Genomic DNA, 17276 nt, shown 5'->3' with positions numbered 1-17276 from the left:
CCTCCCCCAGGCAGACAGCCGGGCAGAGCCCTCGTGCCCCAATTTCCCGAAGGATTTCCCAAAGCGCAGCCCCTTGGCTTGCAGCTGGGAAATTTAAATTAAATGCCACGAAGGAGCCATAACAGCACATCGGGCCAGGTTAACAGTGGAGAAGGAAGTTCTCTCTGTTGACAGGAGCTTATTGGCTTGGCACGAATTAGAGAGGTGTCCAAAGGCAGGGGGTCTGAGCTAAGCACCTGGGATCCAGGTTTGAGTTCTAGTTAGGCCACTGAGTGGGTAACTTTGGACAACGGTTTACTGGCCCCTGGGCCTCAGTTTCTAAGCTGTGCACGAAGCTGCAGGAGATCTTAGAATCCCCCCTGAGCTCTAAAATTCTCTGAATCAAAATTTGAGGATGTTTCCTTCCTCCAAGAAGCCGAGGACAGTGTTGTGCCCTGCATGGCTTGGCAATTCTGGAAGTGCCCGGAGGTTGATAGAGACACTTGGGAACCAAGACACTAGGTCTCTTAGTCTCACCTGGCCTGATAACTCTGCTGGGTGACTCGGGCAAACCCCCTCCCCCTCTCTGAGCCCATTTTCTCATCCATAAAATGGGAATGATAATCTCCTACCCTACTCCTTAGGTCATTGTGAGAATCCGACAAACCGGAGAATGTGGAAGGTCGGAGTGAATACATGCTTGAGTGGCTGTTGTTATTACCATTTCTGGGTGCGTTTTACCCTGTGTGGGCACACGCACGTGTCAGTGTAATACGAGAAGATGCCGCTGCTGTGTTCAGAGTCCAACCAGGTCGATTCAGCTATGTGGCAGGGAATGATGTGGCCCCTGTGTGGAGTCCGGACCCCTTGGAGGGGTTGTTCTGTGCCATCTTAAGTCCACCATTGATGTGCATGTGTCTGGGGGGAAAAACACACCATACATAGACACAAAAGCCCCTCAAGTTCTTTTCAACTGAGACAGGAGATGACACACATTGGCGGACAGAGGCTGATCTCTGTGTATCCAAGAGGAGTGGAGCCAGTCCGAGTATATCTAACAGGTCAAGCTCTGAAATGAAGAAGCAATAAGCCAGTGAAATGGTACTATCACCAAAACATGATTGATCAATTGAATTCTATCAGAGACAGTGGACAGTGAGATTAACTCAGGCCTGATAGGTTCAATGAGTTAAAGCATGATGTTCATTTCAGCTTCATTTCACCAGTCTTTGCTTGTGAAATTGGTCAATCAATAGAGGTTGAAGATCATATATATATATAAATATATCGGGGACCATCTTATGGGGAATATAATCTCAGTAGTTGGCTCCTGGCTGGGGCTGCTTGCCTCGGGTAATGGAGACAGAACAGGGACTCTATCAGCCCCATCGAAATGGCCTGATATCTTCTCCAAATGAAAAGTATTTTTGGATCTCTGATGATTTATCTTTTTTTCCTCCCTCTCACTTTGATCTATGACAAAACCCATACCCATCTTGGAGAAATATAGTGATTTCTCCTGAAAACATTTGTGCAATGATCAGATAGATACATTTCAAAATATGAACCTTCTTTTTAGTTATATTGTCCTTGGGGAGAAAAGAAAGACAGTAATTTAAAAACCCAAATGGGGGTAATGCAAAGCTATCAGGGTAAATATGATTTTTAAGCCCTTTTATTTATTTATTTCTATGCAGTGGAGGATGGGGGACAGACTGCTGTGTGTGTGGAAGCCCCAAAAGGGGGTGCATACATAAGGAGTCCTTCCAGGTATAATTAAAACGAAGCCTTTAGCATTCTTTGATCTCATTTAAAAGCACAACCCATAGTAACAAATCACCCTTTTGCTCCCAGTAATATTTCATTTGCTTTGGAATATTTTCACTATGGTGGTTAATTTAATATCCCTCCTAATTAGCGTGGATATCTCTCTGTAAGGTAGAATAATTAGGTACTACTGTACAAGGTAATGGACTTGGATAGTATGGATTGGAGAGAACAGACTTGTCCCATGGCAATGCACAAGGTATTCCTTCCTGTCTCTTCTTTGAGGTCATGTTGATTCAGTTAAGCACAAAGTATGCATCAGAGTATACATTAGGCTCTGGATAACGGAAAACAGTGCTGAGAAGCTAGATAGAGAGGGAAGAGCCTTGTGTACTTTGCTGTCTTCCCCCTGGCCCAATTCTTGCATTCCAAACCTCCTGAATTATAGCCATTCTCCAAGCACCACATTTTCACATGCCCCTGGGCCTTTGCATATGCTGCTCCCTCTCATCAGAATGCACATCCTCTCCCTGCCTCTTTTTTTAGCTCACTCCTTCCCTCTCATTCTTAAGTCTTTTTTTTTTAAGATTTTATTTATTTATTTGACAGAGAGAGATCACAAGTTGGCAGAGAGGCAGGCAGAGAGAGGGGGAGGGAAGCAGGCTCCCTGCTGAGCCGAGAACCGGATGTGGGGCTCGATCCAGGACCCTGAGATCATGACCTGAGCTGAAGGAATAGGCTTAACCCACTGAACCACCCAGGCACCCCTCATTCTTAAGTCTTGAGCTTCACTTCTTCCAGGTGGCTTTTTTAGATCACCCCTGCCCCCAGCTTGAATTAAGTGGAGCGATTTAGTATAGCGTTAGGGGCAGACTCTGGGGTCAGACTGCTTGGGTCTGGATCCCAGCTCTTCATTCTCTTAGCTGTGTGACCATAGGCAAGTTACTTAAGCTCCCCAGTCCTCAGTTTCCTCATCTGTAAAACGGAAGGGGCAATAACAGACTTGACAGTATGGGACTGTTATGAGGATTAAGGCGATACGGTGCTTAGAATAGTGCCTGGCACAGAGGAAGCTCTGTATACGGGTCAGCTACTATCACCTGGGTCCCGGGGCTGCCTCCACTTCTCAGGCTTCTCGCACTTACCTTACTGCATCGGAATTATTCACTTCTCTACATCCTCCACTCAAGGGCAGGTGTTAGAACTTAAACCCCTCTGTGATTCAGGTGCCAAGAGCCAGACAGCCAGCAAGAGTTTGGTGCACGTTGCTCAGGAATGAATGGATCCATGAGGCTCAGAGTGGGCATCAGGGGCCTCGTGTGTTCCCAGGTTCACCTCACTTTGGACCCGTCCTGTGGCCTTGGACAAACCCCTTTGCCATCCCAGAGTGTGGGATCATCGGTCCCTCAGGGCCTTTCCCTCACTGACAGCCTCTGACTCATTGGGTAACAAACGGCACAATCCGATTCACTCTGGTCGAACCTGAACGTATTTGGCAATTTTACAATTTTGCGTTTTTCCTCCTCCGAGAAGAAAGATTGAGTGAGACTAATGGCTGAATAATGGTAGTTCCAGTGGAATTTCCTGCACATGACTTTGATTTTTCTCAGCCCAGTTTAAGCTGGGATTTATACAATCACTCAGAACATCGATTTTGGTTCTGGGCTGCCATGGACGGTTCCAGCCCTGCCACCCTGCGGCCCAGCACAGGGCCTGGCTCACGGTAGATGCTCTAGAAACGTTGTTGGCTGGATCATGCCTGTGCCTGGAATCTGATCCCCTTTATCTCCACGCCTTGTCTCCTCTGCGTATCTGGGGTCTGGCTTGGGTGGCTCCTCCTGCAGGGCCCCTTTCCTGTTGTTAGTCATCTCTGGGTCACCCTGAGCATCTAAACACCCCCATGCAAAGTAGAAGAATGAATGGCATTTTGCCATCGTTGTTGGACTCTGAGCAGTTGAACGACTTACTGTGTCTTCCTTTCGGTGTATGTGAAGCTTAAAGCTCAACTGAGCTCTGGTAGTTTATCATGCTCTCATTTAAAATTTTATGAACTGCCTCAGATTGTTCTTAGAAGTAGACAGAACATAAGGCCTTAGTTGTTTCACTCTTTCCTCCTCCGGGATCACTGATGTCCTAGAGGTCACTCCCGAAGGTTTTCTCCCAAGTTCTCTGAAAATGCCAGAGACTCTCCTGCTGCTGAGATCCCCTCTGAGCGTTGAGTACCCCCAAGTCCCCTGCAAAGCCTCAAGTCTTCCTAGGTCATGCATTTGGTCAACAAACACTGATTAGCTTCTCCTGTGCTAGAGGTGAGTCAGACATGCGCTCTGCCCTCAGAGAGCCCATACTGTTCGCAGGGAAGGAAAGAAAGAACAATCCTAGAGACAGTGCATGTTTTTCAAGCCCTTGCTGTATGGCAGGCCCTGCTGAACATTCCACAAGGAGTCTCTTCTCTCTTCTCATTCTTTCCTCAACCCCGGGTCTCATGACTGTCCTATTTTACAGATGACAACTTTGAGGATTCAAGAGGTAAAAGAAGTTTCTCAAATATTATAGGCTCGTGAGAGCCACACTGGAGATTTGACCCTGGGCCTGTTGGCGTTCGGGTTCCCAGGCTTCCCTGGCGTGTGCGCCCCATCCTCCCCAGGGCCTAGCTTTCCTCTAAGGCTTGTTAAGAGGCATGTGGGTATTTGCTGTGGCCTCGAACACATTACTTCTTACCTTTGCCAGGTCCCTCAGCTGGAAAATGGGGACTGACCTGACGGGATGTGTTGTGAGGAGTAAAATCCAGGCCAGAGTGGTGGCCGGTGCTGCTTGCTGAGGAGATCCAGAAGAAAGGGCCATTTGTTCAGCCTATGGACCTAGAGGCAGGCTTCAGAGAGGAGGTGATTTCTTGGCTGAGCCTTGAAGGGCAGGGGTGAAGGTGAGCTGGCAGGGGGATGAGGAATGAGGAGTACATAGCCTGCTGGGATGGCATTGTGGGGTTAAAGGGGGGTGACTCTGACTGCAGGGGCAGATCATGGAGGCACGGAAGGCTGGGACTTCGTCTTGAGGAAGCCTTGGAAGGGTTTTCGTGATGAAAGTGGTGGTGACAGCAGCTAACGCAGGTTGGACACTAACTTCGTGCCAGCCACCGGGGCTAAGACGTTACGGAGATGATCTCATGAATCCTTACAAAAGCCCCAGGGATTGACTTGCTGACCATCGTGCCAGTTTATAGATGAGGAAACGGAGCGTGTTAGTTTTAGTGGCTGATCTGAAGGGTGAAGGGGAGTGGAGAGAACACTGCAGGTACAAGGCCTAGGCACACATCCCTGCTGAGCAACCTCGGGTACTCAGCCTCTGGGGGTCTGATGCGCCGAGACCCGGCTGTGCCGCATCTTGGCTGGGGAGGCAGGCCTAGGAGCACGGTGGGTGTCAGAGAGCTGGGCCGAGAGGCTGCAGCCTGGCTGGGTATCACTACCGTGGAGCCCTCCCTGCAGGCCAGGTCAGGAGCAGACCTCGGACCCTGAGGTAAGGGTGGGGGACATTGTAGAGCCCAAAGCAGTAATGGAATCTGGGACTTGTCTCAAATTCAAAAAGATTAAGGGTAAATGTATCCTGGTGAAGAAGAGTGAGATTTCTTCCTCTCCAACCTCCTCCCAGAAGCCCCAGCAGCCCACCAGCTACCCACATATCTGTTCCTAAACCAAGTATTGGCAAAGAGAATGGGGTCCCCTGGGTAGGCTCTGGTAACTGTTCAGTGGTGGAATGGGTATTGTGTGTGTGGGGGGGGTGTCCTACAAAGGCTGTGCAGAACAACCAAAATGGGAAAATAAGTTAATGCTCATGTAATATTATTTAATAGACAAAATCTAGGTGGGTTTTGGAGGCAAGAACAGTTAGAAATGACTGATTCAGCCTCTGAAGTGGGTGATAGGGCCTCTGAGGCCCAGAGAGGGCTCACACAGCAAGTAAGTGCAGAGCTGGAGGTAGAACCCAGGTCTGCTGGCTTTCAACCCTTTTCCCATGGGGCCCTGCCACTGGCCTGCCATGCAGGGGAGCACCTGGGAGAATGGACGAGGTTCTGTAAGGGCTCTGGCTTTGACAGGGTTCCGTAGACTGACCCAATGGCCCCAGGCTCCCTTCCTGGGACTCTCGAGTGGGCCTTCGGCTAGGGTATCGCCCCAAAGGGATTTGGGGCGATCCCAGAAGGGATTATGGAGATTTCTGTTTGTTTTTATTTTTTTCCCTCCCAGTGAGCATCTGCAGACATAAAGTACACGATGATTTTTAAAGAAACAAACCAGAACCCTTCTAGAAAAATGTAAAACCCCTGAATCTGCTGTGCTCTGAAGAAAACGCAATGGGTTTATGATCTTTTAAGACACACAAGAGACAGCTTTCTCTTGACAGATGGGAATCTGAGGCTATTTTGCTTCCTCCCCCTTTGCGTGACCAGACCCGATTGTGTAAAGCTTTTAGCTTCAAAGCCGGGTTGTGAATAACATTGGTTTAACCTGAAATTTAAAGCCAGCATTTCTTTGCTCCCCGAGATGGGGCTTCCTGCCCCTTGCTCCCCTGAAGCTAGCTTCCAGAATGTTAATTCTACGAGCCATGGTTGACTAAGCCCAGCACTGGGTCTATTACATATTATTTGATTTGGAGTAGAGAAAAAGACTTAAAGATACCATGCCCCTTGTATACCTTTGTACTTTTGCCCATGTCTGTCCATATATTTAAGCATACCATTCACATTGTAAGTTCAGATTTTCTCCGTGGAATAAAATGGGTCCAAGGGTTTCTGTAGCTTGTCTCTAAGACCACATTTTCCAGTGAAGTCAGATGGCGTCTTTGCAACACAGATGAGAAATGCTACGGAAACTTCCATGGGAGACTTGGAGGTCAGGGCTGGTTTCTAGGTATTCATTTTTGTAGCTGTCTTTGAGCATATAACTGGTTTGTTTGGTTTGCTGTGTACCCACTATGTGTGTACCCAGAGGCAGGTTGTCTGTGTCCCTGGCCCAAGAATTATACCTCTTTTCGTCAGAGGATTTGTGCTGGTTGACATGTGCGCCTTTTCTGGTCTGATTATTTTTCAATTAACATTTGCCTCCTCCACCAAACAGAAGTTTGCGAGGGCAGGGCCAGGCCAGCTCTTACCCATCGCTGATGCCAGCATTAGTGTGACACCTGCTCACTAAGGTTGCTTAAGAGAAGAATGAATGGGGGCACTTGGGTGGCTCAGTCGGTTAAGCGTCTGCCTTCGGCTCAGGTCACGATCCCAGGGTCCTGGGATAGTGCCCTACGTCAGGCTCCTTGCTGAGCGGGGATCCTGCTTCTCCCTCTCCTCCGTTCTCATGCTCTCTCACTATCTCTCTCTCTCAAATAAATAAATAAAATCTTTTAAAAAAGAGAGAGAAGAATGAATGATTGAATGAATGAAATCAGTTGGAGGGATGCTGGCATTTGCAGACCAGACCTGTGAAAAAAAGATGGTTGTTGGGACGCCTGGGTGGCTCAGTTGGTTAAGCAGCTGCCTTCGGCTCAGGTCATGATCCCAGTGTCCTGGGATCGAGTCCCGCATCGGGCTCCTTGCTTGGCGGGGAGCCTGCTTCTCCCTCTGCCTCTGCCTGCCATTCTGTCTGCCTGTGCTTGCTCTCTCTCCCTCTCTCTCTGACAAAAAAAAAAAAAAAGATGGTTGTTCATTTATTCCACAGATATTTCCCGTGGAGGAGACAGAGATGAATTAACCGTGGCTTCCCCTTGAGGTAGCTAATAGTGCAGTGTCAGAAGGCCCAGTGGGCTTGACTCCTAAGAAAAGGGAGAAAATGGTCAGAGCCCAAAGAGTAGGGGAGGAAGCAGCTGGAGCAGAAAGGAAGGCATCCCGGAGGAGGAGGCACGCATGCTCACAGGCTGTGTCCGTCCTGGCAACAGGGTGCATGTCCATGGGGAATGGCTCCCCTTCCTTAGCGGCACGGTGGATGCCCTGTGGGTGACAGCCCTACTCCACGCATCACATTCAGATGTCCACAGGGGCAAACTTCACCTTGCCAGCCCTGAGTCTCGCCAAAGGACGAGCCTTGGTCCCAGTGCTTCGAGAGCACAGACTCATCTAAAGGAACTGGCAGTTCAGGTACCGGGACTGAGGGATGTGGACAGTGATTGTTCCTCAGCCCCTCTCGTGGCCCCTCTCTGCACCCCCAGCAGGACTCAGATCCTCCCCATGGCCTCCTGTGGGCTCCGGGGCTGTCTGGCCATCCCCCACCTGCCTCTCCACAGTCTCCTGGGGTCTCTTCCCCTCACTATCCTGTGCCTTTCGTCTCCCTCTCATGTCTAAGCCTTTGTAGGTGGCCTCCTCTGCCTGGCATACCCTTCCCACCCCTACCCTCTTTGCCCGGCTGACCCCTGTCCTCTACTCTCAGTTCAAGCATGATTTTCCTGTGGAAGACTTCTCTCACCCCCCCACCCCCTGTGTGGTCACACCTCTCCCTCATTCTCCATACTCCTGTGCACATGATTCTAGACACTCTTTCTACTTGGCAGTAATCACAGTTTTTGTAGCCACATGTCCGTGTGAGTATTGATGAAAGTGAGCTGCCCTTTCTTGTTTGGGAAGAGGGGCCTGTCTGAGGCATCCCTGTATCCTCTGTTGTTTTTTCCTAAACACCACCTGGTACAGAGTAAACACTTTGTCCATGTTTGTCCAATGAGTGATTATGTGGGTAGATGTGTCTCAGCCTCCTCAGGAAATGACTGACATCAGGCGTCTGTGCAGAGTGACAAGGTAGACCTACCGTACCTCCCTCCCAGTGGAGAAAGCAAGTGGGGGTGATGGAGGGGCCAGGACAGTGGGAGGAATTGTAGGTCACGGGCACAGGACTGGAGAGGTGACTCTTTCCAGCTCGCGGTCCTCTGCTAGGAGTGTCTGGGTCACCATGACAGCTTGGGCCTTCTCCCAGACTTGGCCCGTGGCTGCTGTGGTTGATTTTCAGAAAACCAGAGCAGGATGCAGCAAGTCTTCTTCCCAAAAGATGGCTCAGGTCCCAACAGGACTGCCTGTGCCTGGAGTACAGGAACCTGTCCTCAGCTAGCTAGGCTTCCACAGATCCTCCCCCCGCCCCCGGTGCATACACTTGAGTTGGCCATGTGCCCTGAGCCTTTACTTAGTGACCAGATGGTGACCTTGCCTGCAGGAGCCCTCAGCAGAGGCATCCTCAGCTTCCTCAGTGGAGGTGAAGGTCTGCCCTTCCAGAACTCTGAGCTGTGCAAAGAGCCTGGCCTGTGAATCCCACAGGAGAGGGATCGAGCCTGTGGACATCTATGGGAGGATGGCCGGGCCAATGTGTCTGATGGAGCAGCCTGAGTGGGAGGGAAGAGGTGGGGAGTGCCCAGCTGGGGGCACAGTGAGATCTTGATGGGAGTCACCAGGGACTGGCCGACAGGAAAGAGCCTTCATTAGGAGTTTGGGGCCTGGCTGGCAGGATGGGGCTAGGGAGTCTAAGTGAAGCTGGTGGACAGAAAGAAGTCTTTTAAGAGTGGGTGTGGTCTCTGACAGGGAACCACTTGATGGGAGTACTGGGGACCAAGGGCAAGGTCATACTTCAGTAGGAGTGACTAGGGCCAGGATGACAGGCCAGGGAAATAGCTGAGGAAAAGAAAGATGAGTGTCCTCCCATGTGTGTGTGTGTCTATCTTTGATAACAGGGTCATTTGGCAGATGCCAGCCAATGGGAGAGCATGGGCAGGGTTCTGAGCTCCTACATTCTACTAGTCTTCGATGCCTTTGTAGGAATGGTCCCCATGGGGTTAAGCCATCTTGGAAAAAGGGACTCTGAGGATGATGTCCCATGGGCAGGAATAGGGACCAGTCTTGTGGAAGACTCGTGTTGCATGTAGCCAGAGGAGGGGCCCAGACTCTAGGCTGGAGGACATCAGCCAGAGAGACCAGCTTCCCTCGTGGCCCACGTGTTGGGGTATCTGGTCACTGAGGCTGTAGCTTAGCCTATCATATCCTCTTGGGTCAAAGTGCAGGTGTGATTTGTTTCCTCAGGGAGACTTATGAGCTGCTTCTGAAGGCCCTGCCTGTAGAGATACTGGGGTGCTCTGAGCCGCCAGCCTCTATGGAGGACTCTGGAAGGCCAGTATTCCTGGGAACACCTGCAGCTGGTGTCTTTGCTCAACTGTCAGACCCTGCATTGCATCTGCCTCCAGATAGGAGAGTTGGGGAAACAGCCGCTTGGGGTAGCATCTCAGTGACATAGCACCCTACTGCTTCAAGCTCCTCGGTTTGATATCCTTCCACACACTACGTGATGGATGAGGAGTAGGGCAGCCTGTGCTGACAGGGTGGGACGAGGGGGAGAATCAGTCAAGGCCTGCGTGAGGGCACCTGCCAGCGAGAGGTCGGATGCCTACTGGTCTCCCCCAGGGGCTTCCAAAGGCGAAGACAGAGGTCTGGGTTCCAACAGTGTCTGTGGTCAGCCCTGCATGAGCAGCTGGGTCCTAGAGGGCCCCGGGGGATGAGGGCCCTTGAGGCCATCTCCTTGCTGTCTTTTGCCCTCCTTGCTGTCTTTGATTTTGAACGCTTCACATGCAAGTCTCACCAAAAATATTTCATCCCATTTCCTTCCTTCCTCCCTCTCTTCCTTCCTTCTTTCCTCCCTCCCTCCCTCCCTCCCTCCCTTCCTTCCTTCCTTTTTTGATTTCATTTATTTATTTATTTGAGAAGGGGAGAGAAAGAAAGAGAGTGAGCACATACCAGCCAGGGGAGGGAGAAGCAGACTCCCTGCTGAACAGGGAGCCCAATCCCAGGACTGGGATCATGACCTGGGCCAAAGGCAGACGCTTAACCCACTGAGCCTCCCAGGTGCCCCCCACCAACATATTTTCTTTTTTATTGGTAACTCATAGAATTTTCTTTGAAATGCAAGCATCACCCCCAGAGCCTGTAACAGCGTGAAGAGCTAACAATACAGAACACACAGAGAATTTAATGCCGTACTTTCTTGGTAATTCACGTTTTTGAACAGGCAGTAGTACATTGAGAGTTCTGCAGTAAGACAAAACACAACAAGAAGCGTGCTATGAGGAAGGGCCCTTCACCTCCTGCCTCTAGGAAAGGAAGGATGAGCGCTCTCGATGTTTCTCATGGTGCCTTCCAGAGCTCCTTTGGCGATATATATACAAAAGGCACACAAAGTCTTATTCTCTTCCTTTTTCTCACATAGAAGCTTATACGTTATACATGCTCTGCTGTAGCTGGTTTATTTTTCATACGACGGTGTATCCTGAAGATCTTTCCATATCGGCTCACAGCGGGAGTCCTCACTCCTTCATGCGGCTGCCCCGCACTCTGCTGTGTGAGCACACCGTGACTTATTCAGCCAGCCCCTACAAATAAATTCTTGCGTTGCTTCCAGTCTTTTGCTACTAGAACCTTGTACATAGATCACTTCCCTTATGCGTGAGTCCAGTGGTAAAATACATTTTCAGAGGTACAGCTGCTTTATCAAAGGGAATGTGCATTTGTGGTTTTGATAGGTTTTGTCAAATTGTCTATCGTGGGTGTGTGTCCAAAGGGGTCCCACCAGAGTTGTGTGAAGGCTGTTTCCCTACAGCTGTCCCGGTGCAGTGCTTTACTGACTGGTCACTTGGTGTGGTGGCAAGCGTCTTGGGTGAGGGCCTTGGCCCTGGGATGAAACTGGTACCTTCAGGGGGTAGGGAGCCTCAGTGCAGAAGAGGCAGTGACCCCTGGCGGTTAAGACTCCCATTCCAGGGGCGCCTCGGTGGCTCAGTTCAACATCCAACTCTTGATTTGGGCTCAGGTCATGATCTCATGGTCTTGGGATCAAGCCCTGAGTTGGGCTCTGTGCTGAGCGGGAGTCTGCTTCTTCTCTCTTTGAGTCCCCTCCCTACCCCCTGGCCACACACACTCTTTCGCACACATGCGCTCTCTCTCTCAAATAAATAAATCTTTAAAAAAAGACTCCCAGCCAACCTGAGGTCTAGTCCTCAGACAAATTACTTGATCTCTCAGGTCTCAATTTTCTCATCTGCAAAATGGGGGACATGTTATCTACCATGGGATCACTGTGAGTTTCAGATGAGATGATGCATGGAAAAAGGGCTTGGCATGGTGCCTGGCACGTGGCTCTGGGAGGCTGGCTCTGCCCTGGCCGGCATAGTGCCCTTGGCTGAGTCCCTGTCTGTTTCGTCTCCTATCAGGGGAGGAACTGGGCGCGGGGGTTTCTCAGGCCCTCCTGCCCCAAATCTCACTGTCGGACACGCCTTTCTTTAGCAACTCGTGTAACCTGCACTCCCCCTTCATGTCTCCTGCTCATCCAAGGTATTCAGGAATCTCCAGTGCCCAACGGTCACTCACTGCCGGGCAGAGATTTCCTCCGGAAGCAGATGCGGGGAGACCTGTTCACACAGCAGCAGCTGGAGGTGCTGGACCGCGTGTTTGAGAGGCAGCACTACTCGGACATCTTCACCACCACGGAGCCCATCAAGCCCGAGCAGGTACGCCCCACAGCTCACTGCCCGCTAGACCTCCAGCTCGACGCAGGCTCAGCTTGCCCTCCCCCCAGGTGTTTGGGGGGGGTGTGGGCGACGATGCTGTGCTCTACTCTGAGGCGGGTTTCTCATTGTTCTCAGCCAAACTTGCATAGTTGCGGCCTCCCACGGGGTCAGGAGGACTCATCTGGGGTTCTGGCAGCTTCTTGCCTCAGTGCCTCAATCTCCCCAGCCAGCCTGGGGGGGTGGGGGTGGGGATGGTGGCATGCCTGGTGGGGCTATTCTGCCCTGTTGCCGAATGGTGTCCTTTCTCCAGGCTCTTGGCACAGGGGCCATGTCGTGATCTTTGGGGCCACTCGAGGTGGTCTTGGGTCCTTATCCTGTCAGTCAGGGTGAAGATGGAAATATGGCCACAAGCCACATTATGGTGGTGCTAGCGTGGGGCCCGCTGTCAGCCCCCAAGCAGGTCACCCTGCTATGCTTTTAGAGACTGAATCCCAGAGCCTGGAAGTGAAGAAGTGTCTCACTGGACACACTCCTGGCTCGGTCATTTGCAAGAGAGGGAGGGACATAGGAGGATGACCCCTTGCTAGCCCTGGATAGACACTCAGTCGCTGCCTTGGCTACAGGACCAGAAAGGCTCTGCCCAGTGAGAGGCTTCTGGGGCCTAGATAAGGTGTGTAAGGTACCAGATTCAGCTCTGGAGGCTATTTCCTGATGCCCGGTCAGGGCTGGTTACCTGGCAGGCCCTGGCAGCTCAGATGTAGTTCCTGCCCAGAGAGCTCCCGTGTGGTGTGCACATCAGGTAGACCCCGCTGGTACAGGAGGTGAAGACGGGCCTCACTGGGCTTTCTCTATGTGCTCATTAGATGGCATTTCTGAAGTTTTCCCCCAGAGCCATTCAAAGACACATAGGCTGCCTGCACAGTTTCCTGTGGAGAGGAGAGAGGCCAGAGGGAATGTTGAGGAGTGAGGGGTGAGCAAAGCCTCAAGGCCACCATCCTGTGACTGTCTGTCTGTCTGAGTCTGGCTGTCTGAGCAGCTCCTATGAGGGCTTTCACAGCCCATGTAGCCACTTTGTTTCCAGGTGGGGAAACTGAGGCCAAGAGACGGGGAGGGACTTGCCTGAGTCCACAGAGCAAGTCATGTATTCACTTAACTAATGTTGAGGAGTATCCCCTGTGTGTAAGCCTGGAGCCAGGCACTAGGTACTTCAGTGAATGAGGTAGGCTTGGACCTGCCCTCAGGGAGCCTACAGGTATGTGGAAGAACCACAATCAGTAAGAAGAACCCAAAAGTCATGGATTACAGATGTTCTAGGTGCTGAGGTGGGGACGTTATCTGAGGTTCTCTGAAAGAATAAAGTAGAGGCTGAGCCAGGCTGGAGGCCACACTGACCTCCTCGGGGAAATACTGAGCCCTGAGGCCTAGGGCCGAACCAGAAGAAGGGACATAGGGATGAGGCGAGTGCGCCTGACAAGAGGGAAGAGCAAGTGCGAGGCCTTGAGGTGACAGGGGGCATGGCAAGAGTGAGGAATGGAAGGAGAGCCAAGAGAGCCCATGTGGCTCAGCTTTAGGGCACAGGGGCATGGGGAGAAGGGACAGTGATGTTGGGGAGATGGGCCAGGCCTTGTAGACTGTGGTTAAGGCTTTGGTCTTTCTCCTCTGGGAGCAAGGTGATCCTGTGTGTTGGATGGAGCTGATCCCACATGCTCCAGATCTTGGGCTTTCAGGAAAACAGTCTTGTTTCCATCACAGACAGCCCTTCTGAGGGATGGCTGAAGGCACCTTCCATCTGACACAGGAGGAGGAAGAAAAGGAGACTTCCTTGGATGAGGCCTAGCTTTCCTCCAGAGTCAGGGAGAAAATTTGTCGTCTAACCACTGATAAGGTCATGTGATTTTAGAGACAGTGGGGACTGGAGAGCAATCTTTCAGCCCCCTCAGCCCTTAGAGGCCCCGAAAAGGGACAGGGTTTGTCTGAGGCCGCCCAGCAAGTGAGAGAGAAGAGTGAGGGCTCAGACCTCCACACTCAGCCTGGCCTCTACTGCATGAAGACTTCGGTGCTCGTATTAAGCTCCTGTTAATTTAAAGCAGACATTCAGTATTAGAGACTGGGTTTCCCTTGGTGTTCCACATGATTCTCAAGGATGCTCAGACTCAGACATGCCTATTTTTCATTTAACTTGGAATACCTGGGAAATCTGGGCAGAGACTGCAGGGCTTCATAACTGGGAGGAGTCCAGAAGCCACCCATGGACTTACCCACTTGCTCAGACATTCATATGCTCATTTATCCAACATATTTCTTGCAAGCTGCAATGAGGTGGCACAGTGCCAGGCACCCAAGCAGTGGAGGGATGAATCAGGCATCAGCTCTGTCTGTCCACAGCTCCCAGGGGTGATATGATATGGATTTAGAACCTGCAAGGCAAGGGAGAAGGTTCTGTGGGCCCTGATGAGTGGGGAGGTTGCCTCAGTTGGTAGCATGGGGCGTGGGGGAGGAGGGAGATGTTACAGAGGGGACAGGTTCTACTAGGCTCATGAAGAGATAGGGCCTGGCAGGGAGGAGACCTGCATTACGGATCCTTCAAGGGCCCCGTTCCTAGCAGCCTTGCTGTGTGGTGTCCTTCAGCATGGCGCGGACGCGACCGTGGGCCTGTGTCTGTGTGGGCTCCGAGGCAGGGCCTTCAGGCGAGCGTGTGGTGGGGTAATGACTGACTCAATGTTTTCTGGTTAATCTGCTTCACCTCCCTGTAATGTGCAGTAATGAGGAGAGATGGAAGGTGAGGCTGCGGGGCTGCTGGGCACACACACAGGCACTGGACTATGAATGACACCCTCGCTCCCGGTTCCCAGTCACCGGACAAATGACAGCCAAAGCGAGGGGCCACAGCCTGGGAAGGGTTGTTTGTCAAGGGTACAAGCTCCTTGAGCTCCCTCATGCCCACTCTCTGCCTGGCCTGGTGGTGACACCAAGAAGGGGGCCTGGAGCTCTGGTGGCCAAGGTGGGGGGGTGTCTCTTCCCTATGTGAGGAGACCTGGGTCTCCACGGTCTAGTGGCCTTGGTGGGGACTCGCTGTCCGTTTCACTGAGCAGCCTGTGGGGAAGAAGGAGCTTTTCCTGGCCTTGGGGTTGAGGGAGTTTGAGTCCAGCTGAGTCCCGGCTCTGCCCTGTTGGGAGGAATGCTTTTTCTCTGGAAGTTTCCATACCTGCGGGGGCAGTGATGGAGATTTTGCACAGCAGCAGCTGGACAACAATGGTCTTCCTCACCTGCGTGTGGTATGGTGCAGGTCGCAAAGGGCCTTCATGTCCACTTTCTCTTCCTTCGACTCGTGATTTAAATGCCCACTAAACAGTGTGGGTAAGATTGGTAGAGCCCCGTTTTACAGACTGAACATTTTTCCCCCAAAACTGTTCAAACTGTGGTCAGCCCAGGGAGCTTCCAGGACTTGCAGAGGCCACAGAGCTAGAATTTGATTTCAGAGTCTTCTGTCCTCATCTTGTGCTGGATGGTTGCATGGGCCCCCTTTCAGGAGAAAGATTCTGGGAGCATTTTCTAACTGGCTGGTTCTCAGAACTGGCCTTTTGCAGCCAGAGTCTGTCTGTTATTCCAGAATCCTCAGAGTTTCGCCATGGGCTTAGGTGGTCAAATCCCCCTCAGTGACCCAGCCCACCCACTTATGGGAAGAACATTCTTCCTCCAGGCCAGGTGGGAGTCCTGCCAGTCGCGCCCACGCCTACCCAGCCGCTCTTTCCACCGAGATCTGCCCTGGGCGGGTCGGCCTGGCTTCTTGCTTTTATATGGGCACTGAGTAAACCCTTGGCCCTGGGTGTCCTGCGTACACACTTCCAGGGCAATCAAACACTTCCTTCTCGACGTGGTTATTGAAGAAGCAATTCTGTTTTCCCCACTTGTGGAGGGAGTAAACATCAACCTGAAGAGGGGGAAAAAAAAAAGAAAGGAAAGAAACAAGTGCTGGTGGCGTGCGTGTTCGGAACAGCGGAGTCTGTTTCAGTAAAACTCGCAGTGACGCTGTCGCGGTGGCGCTGCTGGTGGGAGCCGCTCCCTCTCTGGCCTCGGCAGGAAGGCTGAGGCGAGCACAGGCTGCCGTATTTACTCTCGGCAGACTATTAACCAACACCAGGCTATTAATCTGGCTTTTGAGCCTTCACTAAAGCCCATAAAAGCTCACAGTTGTCAAATGGAGTTCATTTTAATTTCCTTTCAATCACAGTAAATTATTCAGGTGATAAATCAGCTGGAGCAGCCTCCTGGCTGTAATAGAAACCCTAATTCCTGGCTAATTATCCAGCCCATTGCTGCCAACAGATCAATACGGGCGCAAAATGGAACCGGCCCAGGGCCTTCCCTCCCATCGGGCCAGAGACAGAAAGACAGCTGGGGAAGGGGACGTGCTGCTGACCTCCCAGGAAGTTCAAAGGTCATGAGGGTTAAACTGGGAGAAGGCTTGGCCCATTTTCTAAAAGAGAAAGCCACCAGAAATGCCTCCCGCTTGCTTGTGCTGTTTTGCCCTCTGAATGGTGGCATCTCTCCCGGCTGGTGGGCCTCGGCTGAGCACAGCCTATTCCTGTGGGTGTCCTAGCCCCGGAAAGGGGCTGGTTTGTGGTTTTGAGCATAACTGAGCTTGGTCATCAGGGATGGTCTGAACTCCTACCTGAGTCAGAAAAAGGGTTGGGATGGTGGGGAGAAAGATGCGTTGTGGGGCATGCTTCCTTGCTTCAGGGAGCTCATTTTCCTGGGTAGTGGGTCTGGGTCCAGCAGAAGGAGGTGGGGCAGGAAGAGGAGAGAGTGAGGAGGTGAGTGTGAAGTAGGCTGAGGAAGAGGGAAGGCTTCCTGGAGGAGGTGCCCTTTGTGCTGTATCTTGTGGGATGGGCAGAATCCAGATCAGTGGAGATGGTGGAGCTGGCTGGAGGGGCATTCTGGGTGGAAGGAACAATGTGGGCAAAGGTACAGCAGGGAACTGGGAGATGGTCTGGGAGGTTGAGATGTAGGAGGAGTGAAAGGCAGTCAGG

General features: G+C 51.7%; 1 protein-coding gene across 3 annotated transcripts in view; it reads left to right on the top strand.

Moving 5' to 3' along the window:
• Positions 1–17276, top strand: part of PAX5 (paired box 5) — a 191637-nt gene that overhangs the window by 55280 nt on the left and 119081 nt on the right. For all 3 annotated transcript variants that reach the window (XM_047700944.1, XM_047700946.1, XM_047700945.1), the window contains exon 6: positions 12071–12246. In XM_047700944.1, the coding sequence (XP_047556900.1) occupies positions 12071–12246 (176 nt within the window). The remainder of the gene's footprint in view (positions 1–12070; positions 12247–17276) is intronic.

This window comes from Lutra lutra, chromosome 13 (genome assembly GCF_902655055.1).
Source record: "Lutra lutra chromosome 13, mLutLut1.2, whole genome shotgun sequence".
Classification (NCBI taxonomy): Eukaryota; Metazoa; Chordata; class Mammalia; order Carnivora; family Mustelidae; genus Lutra; species Lutra lutra.
Note: the sequence above shows the minus strand (reverse complement) of the source record. Positions and strands in the feature narration are given on the sequence as shown.